This window comes from Myotis nattereri, assembly GCF_964212035.1.
Source record: "Myotis nattereri genome assembly, chromosome: X".
In the NCBI taxonomy this organism is placed as follows: Eukaryota; Metazoa; Chordata; class Mammalia; order Chiroptera; family Vespertilionidae; genus Myotis; species Myotis nattereri.
Window position 1 is genome coordinate 29,421,621 of NC_138078.1, and position 21,153 is coordinate 29,442,773.

General features: G+C 35.9%; 1 protein-coding gene across 1 annotated transcript in view; it reads left to right on the forward strand.

Moving 5' to 3' along the window:
* Positions 1-21,153, forward strand: part of CFAP47 (cilia and flagella associated protein 47) — a gene marked incomplete at both ends in the record, with an annotated part of 442,463 nt that overhangs the window by 353,298 nt on the left and 68,012 nt on the right. The window contains 5 exons of the mRNA XM_081081612.1: positions 409-584; positions 4,586-4,693; positions 8,920-9,028; positions 12,275-12,379; positions 16,001-16,157. Of these exons, the coding sequence (XP_080937738.1) occupies positions 409-584; positions 4,586-4,693; positions 8,920-9,028; positions 12,275-12,379; positions 16,001-16,157 (655 nt within the window). The remainder of the gene's footprint in view (positions 1-408; positions 585-4,585; positions 4,694-8,919; positions 9,029-12,274; positions 12,380-16,000; positions 16,158-21,153) is intronic.

Below are 21,153 nucleotides of genomic sequence, written 5' to 3' on the forward strand. Positions count from 1 at the left end.
AGAATCTGTGTAGTAGGGCCAATAATCTGTACTTTAGCAACCGCTACAGGTGATTCTATTGCATTGCTGACACTTGAGTACTACAGCTAGAGGAAATAGACAAGTAGACCTCATATTAATAATGGTACTGAGGAAAAATATTTTTTAAATGTAATTTTGCAGTGCCCTTAGCATTTAGCTAAACAGATCTTTTGGAGTAGTTACTGAAAAAATAATGTTACCATTTACCAAGACTAATTAAGGAAAACAAAAGATTAAAAGCAAATGGGATGCATTCAGTACTGGACCAAGGAGAAAAAGAAAACAAATGGCCTTATATTGTATCAAAGTTTTCTTTGTATTTGCTTCCATAGAACAGTGACTCTATGCTGACACTAAGAGCTGATTATATTTATTCTTTAATTCTAGGAGACCATTTGTTTTGAAATACCACTCCGTAATGCCAAAGAGACAACTCTTCAAATAGAAGTGCTGTTATCAAATCCTGCCCTTAGTGGAATCAAGAAATTTCTGCTGAATCCAGAAGAATGTATTGACTATGCATTATGCTATACTCCAGCGGCTACAGGCTGTAGAGAGGAAAAGTATGGCATTATATTTTACTAGAGGCCCGGTGCACAAAATTCATGCGGGGGGGGGGGGGGTCCCCTCAGCCCGGCCTGCACCCTCTTGCAGTCCGGGAGCCAACCATTAGCCCAGCTTCTGGCTGAGTGGCGCACACTGACCACAAGGGGGCAGCTCCTGCATTGAGCATCTATCCTCTGGTGGTCAGTATGTGTCATAGCGACCGGTTATTCCACTGTTTGGTCAATTTGCATATTAGCCTTTTATTATATAGGATTGTTGATTTTTTTAATTGTTGATTTTTTTAATTAAGCTTTTAAAATGATTATTTGTTTGCTGTAATCATTTAGATTACACTTGCTCATAGTTTTAGGTTTTTAAAATACCATTCATTTATAAAATGTACTAATTTAGAGTTAGCACTGTTTTACCCAATGCAAAATTATTATCTTGGGGAACAGCAAATTAAATAAGCCCTAAATTACTCTTTATGTACCCTCTTTCATTCCACTTTTCACTAACCAAAATTTTCTAGGTGCAAAAAATTGAGTCAAATGAAAATGATTACACAAGGATTAGGGGTTAAAGTTTTAATTTTCTTGATGAAATTAATTTACATTTTATATTTGCAATTAAAAATAAATCATCATGGAAAACAAAGAATATTAAATTAAGGGTATTATACTATGCTAAATATATGCACAGATGCTTCTTACGATGGGATTTACTGGTATTTCCCAATAAACCCATTGTGAGTTGAAAATAGTGTAAGTAAAAAATGCTTTCGTTATACCTAACCTACCAAATATCATAACTTAGTCTAGCCTACTGTAAGTGTGCTCAGAACACTTACATTAGCTTACAGATGAGCAAAATTATGTAAAACAATAAATAGTATTAGTTGTAACCAGTAAAATATCAAAATTAAAAATTTCAATTATGGTTTCCACTAAATGCATTTCAGTTTTGTACCATTGCAAAGGTGAAAGATAATTAGTTAGACCATTTAAGTTGAATCATTATAAGTTGGGGACCATCTTTGTGCACACACATCACAAACATACACCAATATATACACATATTAATAGTGCAATGATAAGTGTTTTTATAGCATGATAATTATGAAAAACACTAGAGGCCTGGTGCACAAAATTCGTGCATGGCTACAGTCCCTGGGCCTGGCCAGCAATCAAAGTGTGAGTGTCTGGCATGGAAGGGCAGGTCCCAGCTGACCTCTGGGCCCTGGGCAGCACCTGGGCCCCAGGGCCCCTGTGCGCCGCCCTCTGCCTGAGTCATAGCGCCCAAGTCCCCATGTGGAGATGAGGTGAGCATGGCTGGATGCTGTGAGCCGGGTCACAGCATGGGCCTCTGGGCCACCGAGCAATACCACACAGAAGCTGGTTGGGCAGCACACTCTCTCCCGGCTGGATTCACAGACCAGCTCCTGTGTGAACCCACGGGGAGTCCGACTGGCCCCTGCAGTCCTGGTGGCTACAGCCCGGCTCACCCGGAAGACGCCATGCAGGTATGGGGCAGGCTCCTTGCAGGTGCCCAGCACCTGTGTATGGGGGCTTCCCCAGTGTGCAAGCTCTGGTGTTCCAGGGGAGGGTAGCAGGGGGAGTGAGAGCGAGCTCAGCAAACACCCCACATTCTCACCGTACCTCCATCCCCGTCACCCAAGCCCCCAGGTAGCCAGTGAGAGGTTGCAGTGCATTGCTGATGCCTGCCATGTTCTGTGCCTCCCCCTGGTGGTCAGTGCACATCATAGCAAGCAGCTGAACTCCCAGTTGAATAACCAGCCAAGGGAACAATTTGCATATTATACTTATTACATAGGATAGTACTGTATACTAAGTTACATGCATACACAAACACATAACCTTTATGTTCATGACTAACTCAATTAGTTTATAGTAAAACTAGTGGCCTGGTGCATGAACTTCGTGCACAGTAAAGGAGATTAATTAGCCATAACCGGTTTGGCTCAGTGGATAGAGCGTCGGCCTGCGGACTGAAAGGTCCCAGGTTCAATTCCAGTCAAGGGCGTGTACCTTGGTTGCAGGCACATCCCCAGTAGGAGGTGTGCAGGAGGCAGCTGATCGATGTTTCTCTCTCATCAATGTTTCTGACTATCTCTCTCCCTTCCTCTCTGTAAAAAATCAATAACATATTTTAAAAAAATAAATAAATAAAAGGAGATTAATTAGAGGAAAGATTTTAATATTGATATTTGCCCTTTCTCTATAATAGAAGTTTCAGAGATGAAAGAAAATAGTAAAATGTATATGAAAATCTTCCTCCTGTCAGAGCCTGGGGTGCATCACGGGACCCAGAGTCAAGTCCCCGCCCACCCACATACGCCTCAAAATTGCACAAGACCCAGACCTGGCCGACCCACCCCCCCAATTGGGCTAGATCCAGACCCGATCAGTCCCACCCTTGTCAAGCCCCACCTGGCAGGGGCGCAGCCTCAGGTCCGCTGGCCTGGTGCCAGGGCAGGGGGCATTGCCTGAGGTTTTCCATCAAGCCCTGTGGGTGGGGGCATCGCTTGAGGTCCCTGGCCAGGCTCTGTGATGGGGGGAGTGGCCTGAGGTCCCCTGTCAAGCCCTGCTGGGCAGGGGGCACAGCTTGAGGTCCCCCAGCCTGGTGCCAAGGCAGGGAGCATGGCCTGAGGTCCCCTGGCTTGACACCAAGGTGGGGGGCATGGCCTGAGGTCCGGTCCCATGTCAAGCCCTGCTGGGAGGGGGGCACAGCCTGAGGTCCCCGGCCTGGCCCCAGGTTTGGGGGCGTGGCCTGAGGTCCCCTGTGAAGCCCCACAGTGGTGGGCAAGGGGACGCAGCCTCAGGTCCCTGCTGATTGCTCCTTAAGGCTCATTACGGGAACTTAGACTCCTCTGTGGGTGCAGCCATCTTGTTTACCGAAACCCCGCCTCTGCTATGGGCGCCGCGATCTTTGTGGCGGAGTGACAGTCCATTTACATATTCCCTCTTTATTATATAAGATAATCAACTTGTTCCACAGTAATAGCCCATTTATTTATTATAGTTTTAAAGACTAGACTTAGTATAGTAAGTATAATGAAATGCATTAATTATTCCATTAAAATTACTTTTGCTAGTTTATATGCTCTTTCAGAGTTAGAATAATTCTTATTTTAATGAATGATGATTAAATAAATATATATGTGAAATTTTAGAGGATAAAATTTTTGTACTTTGAAGCAGAAATAAAACACATATTATAAAAGATACCTTCTTGATAGATTGCCATTGTAAATGTGGGCCAGTCTCCTCTCTCCAGTGTGCTGTAAACACAGAATGAATCTTGAATTTTCTTTATCAGCACACGTTAGAAGACATAATTTGGGGTAATACTTATTGACTGCTTACTCTGTTATCATCACTGGGGCATGTATTTTGCATACATACACACATAAATTTCTCATAGTAACCCTGATAGAGTAGTAAGAATAATTGCTCCCATTTTATAAATGATGAAATTGAAGCTCAAAATGTTAAGTGACTTGTTCAAGTCTGCACAAATAAAAGAAGAGCTGAGATACCAGCCCAGTTATACTGTCACTTGCTCTGTCACTGTCTCCCCCATAGAAGAGAACATGTTGATTATAAAGGAAACTGTCCAGAGCTGCATGTCACTTCATAGCTTTCACATGAAAAAATACATGTGTTTAATTGACAAACTAACTTTGATTTAATCACACTTTGAAAGCAGAACTTTTCTTATTTTAACTTCTGTAAGGTATTTGAATTATTTAGGTTTAAACATTGTTCATTGATTTAACAGGCATTTTGATTAAGCAGATGTTAATAATGGCACTGTTTTTTTTTTTAATAATGAGATGATTTTCTCACCAAAAATGAAAAAAAAATTAAATATATCTATAATGAGAGTAGAATGTGTCACAGAGTCATTGTCAAATATTGTATTTGGGATATTTTTTCTGCCAAATTTATTATACAAACTAAAGTGACTGATAAATTTTGTATATTCTCTCCACCAGCATTATTTTTCAGCCTGATAAGGTTCTAGAGTTCTGGTATATACTGAAATTTACTGTCGAACTCCCAAATCCAACCAAATTGCCAGAAATGGTGTGTGACCTTGGAAAGTAAGTTCTATTTAGTAGATATAATTATTTCATGAAAGAAAAAATTCATCTAAAAGTGTTATAATATGTTTAACATTTTAAAAAAGACATGAATATGTTTTTAATTGCTTTTCTTTTCCAGGAAAGGTTTGATATTTAAAGTACCCCATGGAACACTTCAGTGAAAAAACAAAAATCAAGTCAGGATTTAGGAGGGAGAAGCTTTTACTAGGAGCGATTATCGCAAGTGAGGGAAAGAGACTACAGAAATAGTTGTAGGGGACTATTGCAGTAGGGAGAATTCTCTGATCTCTGAAATATGCAAGTGTCTCAAAATCAAATAGAAAAAGCTTTTTACTTTATAGGGTAATGGAGGGGCAAGTGGAGAGAGCTAAACAGAATCTTTAGAAGGAAAACTAGACAAGGATGGGAAAATGACCAGTGGGGACTGATCGGAAAAGCATCTCACTGGAATAAGCTAATTCACAGGAAAAGCCAAGAACAGAGAAATGTCCTTTTTTCTTTTCTGTGTGTGTGTGTGTGTGTGTGTGTGTGTGTGTGTGCTTGCTCAGTTTTGGAGACAGCAGAGTTCAGGGGGCTGTAGGAAAGAGAGAAGGCTGACTGAAGTTTGGTCAAGGCAAAGCAGAGGGTAAGCAATAGGCAACTGAAAATACTTGATCACGTGGTTAATACTGTATTCCCTTGAAATATGGCCATTTATATTTAGGTGGTTGAGTTCTTATTATATGTTTGGCACTGAGTTTGGTGCTATTACATAGGGAGAACCAAGTCACAATTTCTGCTAGTAGGCAAATCAGTGCCTTTTCATCAATTTTTCTCCCTAAGCACACCAAAAGAGTGTTTTATTCTCCTAATACCAGACCTTGAGCCAAAACCTCACTGCAAGTGATTTATTAAGGAGTGATCCAAGTTAGAAAAATCAGTAAGAGAATAGGGCAAGTGGGATAAGAAAAGAGAAGCTCAGCAAGGGTATGATTTCAAGTATAGTCCCAGACTTTATCTGATCCTGCAGAAAGTCCTGGAGCATAAATCACATCTCAGAATTGGTCTTGTCATTGATGCCAAGATGCTGGGCTTTTGACTCCCATACTAGTCACTATACGGTCCTTAGGATGAGCTATAAGCTCCCAGATACTTCTCCTGTAAGGTTGAGGCGGCTCCAGGACCCAAGGGTAATCATCTGAAGGTCTCACATGGAAGATGAACAGCAAGATTTCAGAAGTTGGGTGATGGGGGCAGAGAGCTGGTAAAAATCTTCAGGAACCAGGTGGGATACCAGCAGTATCTACTACAAGTTATTTATAAACTTATTTCTAGTTTTGTATATTTTTCTAGTTTTAAAATAAATGTTAATAGAGGTAAACTATATATATGTATAAATAATTATTAATACATGTAAGACAATTTTGTGAAAATATTTGGCTCACAGTTTTACAATCATGATATTTTTATTTCATTAAAACACACTAGCCTTTTCTCTTTTTAGGTCCTTGTTATTTTTTAACATGTTTTTTTAAAAAATAATTTCTTTTTCTCCAAGTCATACTGTGTATACTTAAAAGACATGATATTTAAAGATGTTTGGTGGTAACTATTTATTTTTTTAACCAGCCTTGTTTTGGATTCTTATCCCCTTCAAAATTTGCAGTTTTTCATTGTACCCAGTGTCCTTAAATTTCTTAATATGTTGGTATGGCTCTATTTTCACACATTTTTCCAGGTATTTGAGGTCTCTTTCAATATGGAAACAAGTGACATAATTTTTGTTTCTGGAAATCTTGACTTATGCCATCTCTCTATTTTCTCTCTTCTCTCTTTCTACATCTATGTTTTGGATTTAGAACTTGGGGACTATTTTGATAATGTTCTTACTTTTTTTGTCTTTTCCCCCAACATTTGTATTTTTGCATTTATACATATTTGTTCAGTTTTATAGTCCAATCTTTTTGTTGAATTTTCATGTCAGCTATCAACATCCAAGACCATTTTTTGTTTCTGTTTGTATTAGGATGCTTCTTTTGTTTGCTTAAAAAATGTAATGTTCTCTTCTTATTTCATGTTTGTAATATCTTCTCTCTATCCCTTAAGGTATGAATGGTCATTTTAAGAAGCCATGGACTTTATCTTAATGTTTTTGCTTTTTCCTGTTAGAAACTTTATCTGATGCTTATTTTACTCATATTTATATGTGAGGCTCTAAATTGATAGTTGGGCCTTATTGACCTATTCATGTTGTTCTGTGTGCTATTCCTCATTTGAAAAAATATTCCTCTTTATTTTGATGAACCTTTTTTTTAGGTTTTGTCTAATATGAAAAATATTGTTTATAACATTGTATATGCTTTTGTTGCACATTTGTGCTCACTTCTGTTATGTAAACAATTTAAATTTGGTGGTTAATGACAAAGAATTTGAAATTGCTTGTACCTTTTTATACTCCTACTAGAGGCGTGGTGCACACAAAAATTTGTGCACTCGGGGGGGGGGGGTCCCTCAGCCCAGCCTGTGCCCTCTCGCAGTCTGGGACCCCTCGGGGGATGACCACCTGCTGGCGTAGGCCCACTCCCCAGGGGATTGGGCCTAAGCTGGCAGACATCCCTCTGGCAGACTGGGAGACTTCGGAGGATGTCCACTTGCCAGTGGGGAGCAGGACTAAGCTGCAGTCAGACATCCTTAGTGCTGCTGAGGAGGCAGGAGAGGCTCCCATCACCACCGCTATACTGGTACCCATCAGCCTGGCTTGTGGCTGAGCAGAGCTCCCCCTGTGGGAGCGCACTGACCACCAGGGGGCAATTCCTGCATTGAGCATCTGCTCCCTGGTAATCAGTGTGTGTCATAGTGACCAGTCATTCTCAGTTGTTCTGCTGTTAGGGTCAATTTGCATATTACCCTTTTATTATATAGGACTAGCCACAAATGAATTATATTTGCTTCATATCCTCAAAAACATGGGTATTGTAAAACTAGTTTTAACCTTTCTGGTGCATTTGAAGTGGTACCTCAGTGCACTTTTAGTTTGCATTTTCCTCATGATTAATGAAGTTGACTCCCTGGTCATATATTTATAGACCATGTTGATAGTCTTTTCTTTCAATTACAGTTTACATTCAGTGTTATTTTGTATTATTTTCAGGTGGACAGCACAGTGGCTGGACAGTACTGGTTTTCATAGTGCCTATACCAATCTGCATTTCATCAACAGTGTGTGACTATTCCCTTTTCTCCACATTCTCACCAATACATATCTTACTTTAAAAAAAATATTTATCCTACCAGGTGTGAGGTGATATCGCAGTGTGGTTTTGGTTTGCTCTATATGAAAAGGCATTAGAAATGATGGTGAATTGAGAATTATGAACCCTCTTGATTATTACTTGCTTTGACCATAAATACCAGCCACATTTTGGGGGAGGCAGGTTTATTTCATCATCAATTTGTATTTTCTTGATGTAATGGACAGAACTTTGTTAATTTGTTACTTTTTGTTATTATTTATATACTATGTTAACTTTTTTGTCTGGATTTAACAGTTATAAAGTAATTTGTAAACATTGCTCCTAAAACTGGAATATGTTCCAGTACCCAATGTGTAAATAACATTGGTGTAAAAATATAGAGAAGGAATCAGGGATTATCTAATTTAGCAAAATGTCATTAGTTAATATTTGATGATTCTTATTTTGAAACTCATACAAGTTGTATTAGCTTCCTAGGCCTGCCATAACAAGTACCATAAACTGAGTGGCTTACGACAACATAAGTTTATTGTCTCACAGTTTTGGAGGCTAGAAGATTGAAATCAAGGTTTCAGGAGGACCATGCTTCTTCTGAGACCAGTAAGGGACAATCTTTCCTTGCCTCTTCTGGCTTCTGGTGCTTGCATGCAACCCTTGGTGTTCCTTGCCTTATGGATGCATCGCTCCAATCTCCACCTCCACTGTCATCTGGCTATCTTCTCATTTGTCTTCATATCATCTTCATATAGGGACAGCAGTCATACTGGATTAAGGGCCACCCTATTCCAGTATGACCTCATTTTAACTAATAACATTTGCGACAACCCGATTTCTAAATAAAGTCACACTTGGAAGTATTGGGAATTAGGACTTCAATTTATCTTTTTGCAGCATGCAGTTCAACACATACCAGGGAATAGTAATCAAGTTTATAAAGTTAACATTGAATAAGTTTATGAACAAGGTTACTAGCTTTGTTTTTCTTTCTAGGTTTATCATTCAGAACTTTCCTTTAACTAATCCTACACATGAAACCTTAGAATTGCAAGTAAGAAACAGTAATCCTGATAATTTCTTCCTGGATTCTCAGAAATTACTGGTAAGTATATTCAGAAAGCCAAGTGTCCTATCACTACCAGAACATCTTCCAATTCTGTTTTTGGGACACTGTGGGATATTAGCATTTCAATTATTAATGAGGTTTCAAATGTCTAAAATTTAAAAATGGAATTTCTATAAATATATATCCCCGACTTTAATTTATCAAAAAAATATAATGTTCATATACATTTTTGAAATTATGTATACCAGATTCATGTTCATTATCACTGAATTCGAAATAAATTGTGCTTTATTTGTGACCAAATTGGTAATCAGTTTTTGCAGTAGATTATCAGTAATGTGATTTTGACTCAACAGTCATGCTGTGTTTCCAGGATCCCGAAAGGCCAGTTCCTTTTCAGCATACCACCCCTCCCCCACTTCCAGATAGTGCTGACAGCTCTTCCCCTCTCCTCTTTTCTCTGCCCCATTTTCCCATTCCTTGGTCCCTGGAAGAGAGCAGAGCTTCTCAATGAGCCTCAATCACTTTTTTTCCTCCCCCACTAACAAAATAAGATCTGAAGGTTCACCATCAGTATCTACATTTGCAAAGAATATGTCAAATATGTCAGTGAATGTCAAAACCATGCTTTCAGGTAAGTTTCAAAATAATCATTGCAATAGATTATTCTCTTCAGAGGACCTCAGAGTGAATCATGAAGCCCTACTAAGTAGCTATGGTATTTAAATAAAGGCTTTTACTATTTGCCTTTAAATGGTTGTTTAAAAATCTGTAATGTGATTTTTTAATCTATATGATAATACCTATCTCTCATCAATCACTGGTTGCCAACTAACAATATCATGATGCAAAATTAGTAATTAACTGTCATAATGTGTCACATTAGATATCACTATTATTTTGCTAAATTTGATATATATGGTAATCTTTAAAAAGTTATGTTAAAATATACACACTTATATTAATACTGTATTTTCCATAAATTAAAATAGAATGGAATGTTCAGGATATAATTGAAAAATAACAAATTTCTTATTCAAAAGTGCTTTTTTGTTTTTGTTGTTTGTTTTTTTAATCCTCACCCAAGGATATGTTTATTGATTTTAGAGAGAGTGTAAGTAGAAGAGAGAGAGAGGGGGCGGGGAAATATTGATGTGAGAGAGAAACATTGATTGGTAGTCCTCAGTATGCCGCAGTCCAATCCACAACCTAGGTAGTAGTATGTGCCCTGACCAGGAATCAGCCCAGCAACTGAACCACTGGGCCAGGGTGAAAGTGGTGTTTTTATATCCTTTATATCACTACTTGTACGGAAGAATGTAAATTGTGGTACAAGGGGAAACAAATACAGCATATTGCAGATGCCAACTTTATTACATAATGCAGAATATGGACTCTGCTTTAATATTTCCAACTGTGTCTTTCTATTTCATTAATTTTTATTTTTATACATTTATCAAATATTAAGTATGAAACAAGCAACTAATTTCAGTGTTATGAAATGACTCAAAAATATACTTATAAATTTACCAAAAATAATATTGTAGAACAAATTAGGAGAACACATGAATGTTAATGGTAGTAAATGGAAAGAATATATGTACATATAACTTCACTTATGGTTTTGTTGCATAGTACTCATGTTTACACAAGTAGGGATTTTAAAATATTGATTATAGCCCATAAATGCTTTAATAAATAAGCATTGATTGATTACCAATGCAAATAATGGTATAAAAAACTTGCTTTCCTCCAATGATATATTATGATTTTTTTTAAAGATATGAAAGTTGAAAGAATAATACAACACACAAACTTGTACCTTCCACTTTGTTTCTTATATTAATGGTTTGCCATATTTCTCTCTTCTTTCTCTTATATTTCTTTTTTTTCTTTTACTCTCATTTAAATTGGACATTTTCCATTTAATTTTATTTTTAATTACATTTTACTTTCAGTATTATTTTGTATTGGTTCAGGTGTACAGCATAGTGGTTAGATGACCCTATACTTTACAAAGTGTTCCCCCAATATTTCCCTGTACCCAACTGGCATCATACATAGTTATTGCAATATTATTGATTATATTCCCTATGTTGTATTTTATTTACATCTTTTTTGGGGGTTAACTACCAATTTATACTTCTTAATCCCTTCACTATTTAATTTGAAGGTAAGTAGCACCATGCTATTTAAGCACTAAATACTTCGGATTATAGTTCTTAAGAGTATATTAATCTCCAACATCATTCAGTATCCTGTTCAAATTTCAGTTTACTAACCTGCCACAAGGCTCTTCCTCTTGAGCTAGGATCCAGTGTAATAAGCTCACACATTGGAATTGGTTGTTATCATGACACTTGCTTGCAATGAAATGTTAAGTTTCTCAAAGATTCTATGTTTACACACCAATAAATTTAGTAAAATTTACCACAGTTAAATTCCAAACAATGGTGTTTATCTTTCTTTCCTTGAGAACATTGGAAATGCATTTTTCAGCTAATTTTAGGTAAAAATAAAGGAATTTTATTGAATTACTGCTTGGTTGTATAAACTACCTCAATCTTCACCATATAAATTTATAGAAGAGGAATTTGAAGACAGAAAGACTAGAATACTTAAGCCACATAGTTAATTACTAGAGTTAAATCAAATTTAATAAAGTATTATATATTTTTCCAATGAAATAGGTTATTTTTGTCATATATATATATATATATATATATATATATATATATTTCCTATATGTATAGAGAAACTTTTTTCATGTTTGCTAAATTTAACGAATATATGAAATGCAAAATTTTTTGCTAAGGTCGCTCCTAAAATTAATTTATACTCCTTAAATGTTCATTAACTAATAACTAATAACCTCCAAAAATTTGAAGTATCAGAGAACCAGTCTGAGATAAAAATATTTGCTGTAGATAAACCACACTTATACATCATAAGGATGTAATGCTGTTCTAAATTTAAAGTTAAGCCTGTATATGGATTCCATTGTCATCAGAGTTTGTTGAGAACCAAGTAATTTAGATTTCCTTACATAGAGTGACTAGCTCTATGTGGTCATTTTCTGGGGAAAGGAGTATTAAACAGTGTTTACCAGCAGATGTTTTACCAATATTTGTCAAGCAGGCATACTGAGATTGGATAGTGTACAAGGCAATATATTGATCACACAGATATCAACCCAGCATACATCTAGTGCACAAAGATGCTGACTCAAACAAAAGTATTAATTGCTTTGTTTCTCTTTTTATTCTTTCTAAATTTACACAGCTGACCATGGCTCCTCACTCCACGGAAAGGATACGTGTTCGCTTTTGTCCTTCTGCTCTTGGAAGAGCTAGTCAGCAAGGTACTCTTACCTTCTACTGTGCTCAGGTATGATAGAGTATTCTTAGTCCAAGTCAAGTTAATTAAATTTTTAAAGTCAACAAATAAGTAAATCTTATTCATCCAGGTGACATCTTTTGCAAGCAGAATAAGCTTATTATAAACTATAATTAAATGAACTTTTGGAAATATAATATACATCATGCATGTGCAAGCATTTAAAAGAGGCATTTTTATATCCTTAGATTGCTTGAGTGAAGGAGAATATATACCCAGATTTTAAAATATATATATTTTTATATAAATACAAAATTGCTGTCATTTATGTTAATTTTCTGACTTGGGTTTCACTACCCAAATTTTCATGAACTTAAATATAAACTGTAGAAAATGTGATCTTGCAAATATCATGTTATTTTTTTCACTTTATTTCAACTGTACAGCATTCTTGGATAATAATTTTTCTGAATAATAGTAATTTTTAAAAACAAAAATTGTTAATCATTTTTAAGCATCTCAAACCTTGCTGTATGCCATGCTTAGTTATCTCAGTTCATGCTCACCACAGTCCTAAGGTGAAAGGATTATTAACCCCATTTTACAGATCAGGAAACTGAGACATAGAAATAAAGATCAGGTAGCTGGTAAGAGGTTGAACACAAACCTCAACCCAGCATGTCTGGCTTCAACCCATTTTCATGACTATTTTTACAACTACCTACAGATTGCCAATTGATTAAAACTCTCTTACTGCCAATGAAAACTTTACATAACCTTTTGCATTTATTATTATTTTGTACTTCTTCAAGTGTTGATAGGGAGGAAAGTAAATGGATATCAGAACTTTAAATCCTAAGGGGCACCAAGGAACCTGCCATCTGAGAGGCAGTGGAATCCCATATAATATGTCAGTGCAAGACTTGTGTGTGACTGAAGTATCCTCTTTTCTAAAACAATGTGTAACCTTTAGGAAAAAAAAATGAGGCTATTAAATTTCCTATATGATTATTGACTTATACATGACCTGAAGCAATACTATGGAAGTTTGTGTGCCTCCGAAATATTAAAGAAAACAAATAGTAATCCTTTTCCTACAGAAGGGAAAGTACAGTGGCGATTATATTATTTTACACAAATAATTTTAAGAAGGCACACTTTTAAATAATATAATTGCTTCTTAGCAGGTTTAGCCCCTTCATCTTACTTAATTATTGGAGACAATTTAGTAGCTTGTATTTCTGATGGAAATTATATCTGCTCAAGGATAATCAGGCACATTAGCAGGGCAATTACCAGTTCTCCATCTTAATAGCTTTAGAAAATCCTAGCCTAGACATTGAATGTGAAATTCTTAATCAAACACAAAGAACTCAGACAAGTAATGAACTCAAGCCTTTTATAAATCAATTTTACATTGGTGCTTGATTTCAGTTGCTCCCAGCACCTCCAAGTTGTAGCAAATCTCCAAGGATTCATCTGTGGTTAGACGTTGGCCCATCATTCATTCATCCCCCTTCAGCCTTTTAAACGTATTACCCTAACCTTTCTGATTGTTTTGCCTTTTCTTTTTTTATCCTTTTTTTCCCCATCTCTGAATCATTTGAGTCTTCCTCTTTTATTCAATTTATCCAGTCATCCTAAAGTATTAATTGAATGAACTTTGGAAAATACAATATACATCATGTAAGTGTAGACATATGAGAAAGATAGTTTTTTAAATAAAGTTTTTGGGTTTGCACTTCTAAGAATTTGCAATTACTTTAACTTTTAAGGAAAAATTCATGTAGATTTCTGTCCCTCTCTTGATTTCACTGATAAATACATTTGAATTGACATGTACAACTGAGTAGCTGATTAATCAAAAATCTAGTAATGGCTATTCTTTTAGGGTAAGTTTTAAGTATTTCTGATTGTTACTCTTTGCTGACCTTAAGGAAATGGCTCTAGATTTTTATTTATTTCATGGATTTCTGATTTGAATCCGTATACAGAGCTCTGCATTGTCAAAATTTAATTTTAGGCTAAAGTTGATTGTCAAGATTTTGAATCCTAAGATTAATTTGTTAGGATACCACAACTACGTATATCATGAACTCATATTATGCTGCTGGATTCTGTAAATGAGATTGTATTCCTGCCTATCAGAATAATAGGAATAGTAGTAAGCAGCAAATGTGGTAAGGGGGCCTTCTGAGATATTTTTGTTGGTTTTCAGTTGTTTCATTTTTATTTTCAAATAGTTGCCAATATTTGTTTCATTTGTACTTCACTGTGTGACTCACTGCATCTAAAGGTCAGACTAGCAATAATTAAGGAAAGAAGACAAAGTCAGAGTGGTAATATCTCCCAGCCTGTCTATGATCCTATATACTGTCTTTGGAAAATTTTGTTGCTTCTTAGCCAATTCTAATGCTCTTGAGCTATACTCAGTGTGCAAGCCAGTTTTACTATCTTTTAACTCTACTTTTTTTTTTCTCTCAGAAACATTGTAATTGGATCTTTAAAGTTTCTTTTTACTGTGTCTCCTTTCAAAGAAGTTTGAGATAAAGATGGGATAAGAAATGTTACTTATTTTTTAATGCATATTTTTGTTGGGATACTTTTTAATTTTCCTCTCTGAACCCAAGAGGATAATTTAAGCAATGCTAGGGCAAGTGTTGTATACTAGTGTTCCATCATGGTGGGATGTAGGAGGTTTAACTTAAAAGCTCTAATACTCCAGGCCATTCAGCAAAGACATGAAATCGTGACCTTCTTGTTTTTGTACTTTGGCTCATTCCCAATGGCTCAAAGTAACCTCATTTCTGTCATACAGGATTTATTTAATTAAGTAGCCAAAAAATAAGTAATTTACATAAATTGTTCGTAATTTAATTTAACCCAGCCAGCCAATTACATGTAATCAAATTAGGACATCATAAGTGAAAATCTAGTGAACTTACATTTTGCAAGTAGAATCTTGTAACTAATACAGTCATTTGAAGATAATATGCAGATAAAACTGGCCTTTATTCATCCCTACTGAGAGATAGCTTTGTATCATTTCCTGTCCCACTTTGAAACAATCTTAAAGTAAGTTTCCCTCTTCTTACTGGAATTTAGGCTTGGAAACATCTATGTAGTTAGAAAGATTATAAACTAGGCCGTTGCATTTGTTGAATTTTATTTACTGACCTCTTCATTCCTTTACAACATTAGTATTCAGTGCCGAACTGAATCACAGTCTATTGTACATACAGTTGTACACATTGCCTTTTAACGGGACATCGATCTGTGCCTCACCTTCTTTGCCTTCATGTGATCATGAAAACTATGTGAGTTCCACTTGACATTCACCCTAGGATTTTGGAAACTTTGTGCAATTTTTAGTACCTCATTTGTTAGACAAGTTGACTTAAAGAAACATCAACCTTGAGCAGAAATGCAAGGTTTTCATTAAGATATATTTTTTAATGCTGCTATAAATACCCTTATGCTCTCCTTTTTATCAAAAACACATTGATTTTTCAGTAAAATCAAAAAGAATTTTAAAAAGGAGGAAAAGATAAAACAGGGCATGTTAAATATTAACAACCAAAGTTTTTTATCTGCCAAAATTTTTACATGTATTAAATTTATTAAGTTTTGTAAATTATGACATATATGTTATGCATGTTTATCTTTAAACAGTTTGAAGAATGGAAATTCCTTCTTTCTGGAGTAGGACTATTTCCCCAGCCTCTAGAAATAGAAAGAATCACCACCTACCTTCATCACATAGCATCTCTGGCTATAATTTTCAAAAATCCCACAGATGAACATGTTTTAATCGATGTCATACTAACAAGTAAGTTGTTTTTCTTATATTTTACTTATGTTATTTTGTAATTATTAATCAAATGTATTTGATCATAGAATCAATGTATTATAGAGATAGTGGACATGGTAGAGATCCACTAAGAAAAATCATAAGGTATGAAAGATGAGGTATCTTGAAATCATAGAATGTAAATGGTGGAACCAGAATCAAAAATTAAAAATCTGTGTAACAAGTCAAATTCTTCTCCTTTGACCTGTAAAGCCAAAAATGCAAATTAATAGATTAGTAAGATTCTTATGATTATTCAAATATGCCAATGCTTAGTCCTTAAAAGTTTATAGAACTTCAAGTGTTCTGATATTGTTTCCTTTCCCCATTTTCTTTATAAATAGCATATTTGGATTAAATTTTGGTTATAATCAAGCTTGTTCTCTTTTTCCTGTCAGATTGACAATTCATGTTTTTAAATTAGATTGTTTGGAGTTTTTTATCACTTTTTATTAAATGATCAAATAATGTGGGTCTGAAGTAAAAATCAACTCATTAATTTTGCCAAACACATTTTAAATCTATTGCATATTACTAATTTTATCTTTTCAACTATTATTACTTCTACTAAAACTGCTACTGCTGTGATCCATTTTATATAGTTCAAATGTTGATCTAAAAGGAATACATATGTTGAGTTCTTTGATATAAATAAGCAACTTACTCTCCAGAGTAATTATATTGCAATTCACACTGCCATCAGGAGTATATTACCGACTCTATTTTCCTGAGCCTTATAAGCACTGACTAATATCATTCTCCTTAATCTCCCTCAATCTGATTGGAGAAAAATAGTATTTTATCATCATTGAAAATTAGTTATTTTTTGTTTAATACTGAAACTGAACACTCATTTACCTATTAGAGTTTTCATCTTTCCTCGTCATCTCTTTTTGCTCTTGGTATAAAATAATTTTTTAAAAAATAATGTCATCTGATGTGAAATTCCCTTATGAATACATTGGCTGTGGTAAGGAGAGAGATGCCAATGTTTACTAGCAGTTGATTGCTGGCCCAAGGAAGTCAGCATTTTATTTTATTTTTTTAAATTCTTTATTAGTTAAGGTATTACAAATGGAAGTCAGAATTTTAGTGTGGAAGAGACTTGAGCATGTGTATCAGCAGAGCAAAGAAGCCAGGACTGAGCAGGAGTGAAAGCTGTAAAGGAGGTAGGGTTTAATTGATCGGCTAAGGCTCTGGCAGGGCTGAGATCAGAGTTGAGACAGAAAAAAAGGGCCATGAACTGAAGGGGCAAGATAAAACAAATGTGAATATAGACAAATTGATTGGTAGTGGAAGGGCTTGGCAATTAAAAGCAGTTTTGTTTAGATTTTCATCTCCTGAAAAAAGGAGATGTAATAGGAGATTTGAAGAGTGTCACAGTGGTTTGAAATAACTGCTAGAGGGAAAGGAAGATGCAGATAACAAAATTCAAATATAACTGTATTGCATTTGGCTGAGATTGCAAACCACACATTTAGATAGGCCCCCCAAAAATATGTGTTTGTGGAGGTTTCCACCAGTTATAGGACTCAGAATTACTGGTGTGAAAGCACACCAGGGTGACAGATGGATTAAACCAGGAAATGAAATTTTCAGAGAGGTGCAGCCAACTCATAACTCTAAAAGCATTAGTAAAACATATTGGATCAAGATTTTTAACATTAAAAATAAATGGTGAAATAATTTGTGGCTTCTTAATTTTCTTTAGTTGCTCCAAATTTCTTTCTGCTATTAACAGGAAAAACAGTAAGCTTGACAATTAAGATGTACTCTTCTTTTGCAGTTTAAAAGTCTCTTTTATGTTAACTCACTCTCTTGGGTAAATGCTCAGGCTCTCGGGTTCTTCCTCTTCTTCCTTCAGCTTGAGGAGACTGGGCACAAAGAAAGACACTGACCCACTCTTTCTCTCTTCCACTTTCTCTCTTTCCTTTATGAAAAGCTTTATCCTTTCCTTTTCTTGGTGATGGAGTCTCTCTCTGTGTTATAACCTCCTCTTTTTTACTTTTGTTTACTTTTTTTTTTTTTTTTAGCTACCATGTACGTGTCTTCTTGTACTCATATTCCTTGGCAACTAGGCCTCATAATTTGGCCTGAATTGTTGAAGGGCCACAGGGAAACATGAAAATATTTAACATATATGCCAAATATACTCATTAAAAAGATACTAAATTAATACCTTCTCATTTAAATATTTGTAAATGCCTCAAAATTATTTCTTGATAGGACTAAGCAATCCCTTGCTACCTTTCAATAGATGTGAATGTTTCTGCAGATACTACAGAATTCACAGAATCCCCTTAGGAAAGTTAATAGCAAGACTCATAATATAGCACCAAGGGGGTGCAAGAGATCTCACAGTATTTTGGGTCCTGCATTACTCATTTCTCTTTAGATAGATAGATAGATAGATAGATAGATAGATAGATAGATGAATGATAGATAGATAGATAGATGATAGATATTTTTCCAAGAAGGCAACATTTTTAGAGTTGCAAACTTATGATCAAACTTTCATATTGCCCTATTCTCTAACATCTTTTCTTCTGACGTCTTGGCTATTTCCACTTAATCACTTCTCTAAGAAGTATTGCCTTGGTTTTCAAATAATCTTTTAATTCTATTTAATTAAACTCTATTCAATTATTTAATTCTACTGTGTGTTGTCTTTGCATAAAGTTCATTCAGGTGAATAGTATGCAAAGCAAGGTGTTGAAAACATTATATTTCAGGGGTCTATTCATATCTTAATCCAGGCCAACTTGCAAAGGTGAATGAGATAGGGTGGCTGGAGAGGAGATGGGCTCACACTTGGAGAATAACAGTGATATCGCAGCACAAAGCATTAATGAGTCCTGAGAAGAGCCAATTGCTGCAGAAAAGCTCTCAAATTACTTAGGAAATTTTGCACCCAATATGTACCACACTTGAGCTCTGTAAACATGACTGTACTCAATCTTTTAAAAAAATCTTGGAGGCTTTCCAGATGTGGAACCTGAAGCTTAGAAATTTCCCAAAGCCATATAGGGTGAGGCAAAAGTAGGTTTACAGTTGTGAGTATATAAAACAGTTCATTCTTATATTACTATTTATTAATTACTGTGTTATTTTCCACACAAACAACTGTAAACCTACTTTTGCTCTACCCTGTATAATGAGTAAGTGATGGAACAGGGTCTTGAACTCATCATGTCAAGCTGTCTTCTCCAGGACCATCTAACTGTCATTCTAAATTGTCTGCCTGATCCACATATACTTAGATTTCCCTTCTTGGCCTCTTTGTTCAGCCTGGACATGCACCCTTGCTTGCTGACTGGTATCTTTGAAATCATTTTCACAATCCTCTCTCATCAGTAATTATGGCCTGCACCCCAGCCCTCTGCTCTGAAGTTTTCACCCTGCTTAATAAAGGTGGAAAAGGGGAAGGTAGTTATGAATGAGAAGCAAAGATCTGAGTTAAAACATCAGAAATTAGGGCCTGGTGTATGCGTTAAGAATTTAAGATACATCTCCATTATATGTATGTGTGTGCTTTTGCTTATATAACCATATTCCAAACCTGCTAAATTGTGTGCTTGTCACTGGCAGGGGTTATATTAACTCATTAGAGGCCTGGTACACAAAATTTGTGTAGTCGGGGGTGGGGGGTCCCCTCAGCCCAGATTACGAGAGGATGCAGGCCAGACCTAGGGACCCCACTGGTGCACAGTCGGGATTGGGGAGGGATGTGGGAGGTTGGCCAGCCAGGGAGGGAACATGGGAGGGCTCCAAGGCATGTACGGCACATCTCGCTCAGTCCCAATCAGCCGGACCCCAGCAGCAAGCTAACCTACTAGTTGGAGCATCTGCCTCTGGTGGTCAGTGCACATCATAGTGAGTGGTTGAGTGGCCTTAGCATGTCATTAGCTTATTACTCTTTGATTGGTTGAAAGGACGCCTGGACACTTAGCATATTAGGCTTTTATTATATTGGATAGCTTTATTCCTACCTAAATGTTAGAATATATGTTGATAAAGCAGGATTTGAATATTCAGTCACTATTTAATGAACATCTATTTTTTTAATATATTTTATTGATTTTTTACAGAGAGGAAGGGAGAGAGGTAGAGAGTTAGAAACATCGATGAGAGAGAGACATCAATCAGCTGCCTTCTGCATATCTCCCACTGGGGATATGCCCGCAACCAAGGTACATGCCCTTGACCGGAATCGAACCCGGGACCCTTCAGTCCACAGGCCGACGCTCTATCCACTGAGCCAAACCGGTTTCGGCTGAACATCTATTTTGTGCTGAAAACTGTCATATGCACATTTCAAAACTACCTGTATTTATAATATACATACACATATACATTGTATTTTGATTGTTGTGTGGTATTCTACATGTGAAATACCACTATGGATTATATACATACCTAAAAGTTGCATAAATTAGTTGATACATGCAAAGTTTTGATTACTTTTCTACTAAAATATCTGTAGTATTGAGATTATTCAATCTTTTTACTTAATCCAAATTTAAATATGATAGTGATTTTATTCAAATGTTTAAATATAAGTGGGTTCTTTTCCAGACATCAGTAGTTTTTTAATTAAAGTTATCAGGTTAATTGGTTAATAAGATTATATGGGATTCAAATGTATAATTCTGTGATACATGAGCTTTATATTGCATTGTATAGTTTTATTGAAGAACAAAATAAAATAAATGTAAGGATAAAGGTGTTCATGCCAATCAACACAGTACATTAGTTTTATAAATATCAACTTTCATTTTGTGGGTTGACAAATGTAAACATCCTATCCAATAAAAGAGAAACATGGTAATTAGCCGTACCTCCGCTACCCTTCCCATTGGCTAATCGGGTGATATGCAAATTAACTGCCAGCCAAGATGGCGGCCAGCAGCCAGGCAGCTTGAAGCAAACATGAGGCTTGCTTGCTTCAGTGATGGAGGATTCCAACGTTCCCCAC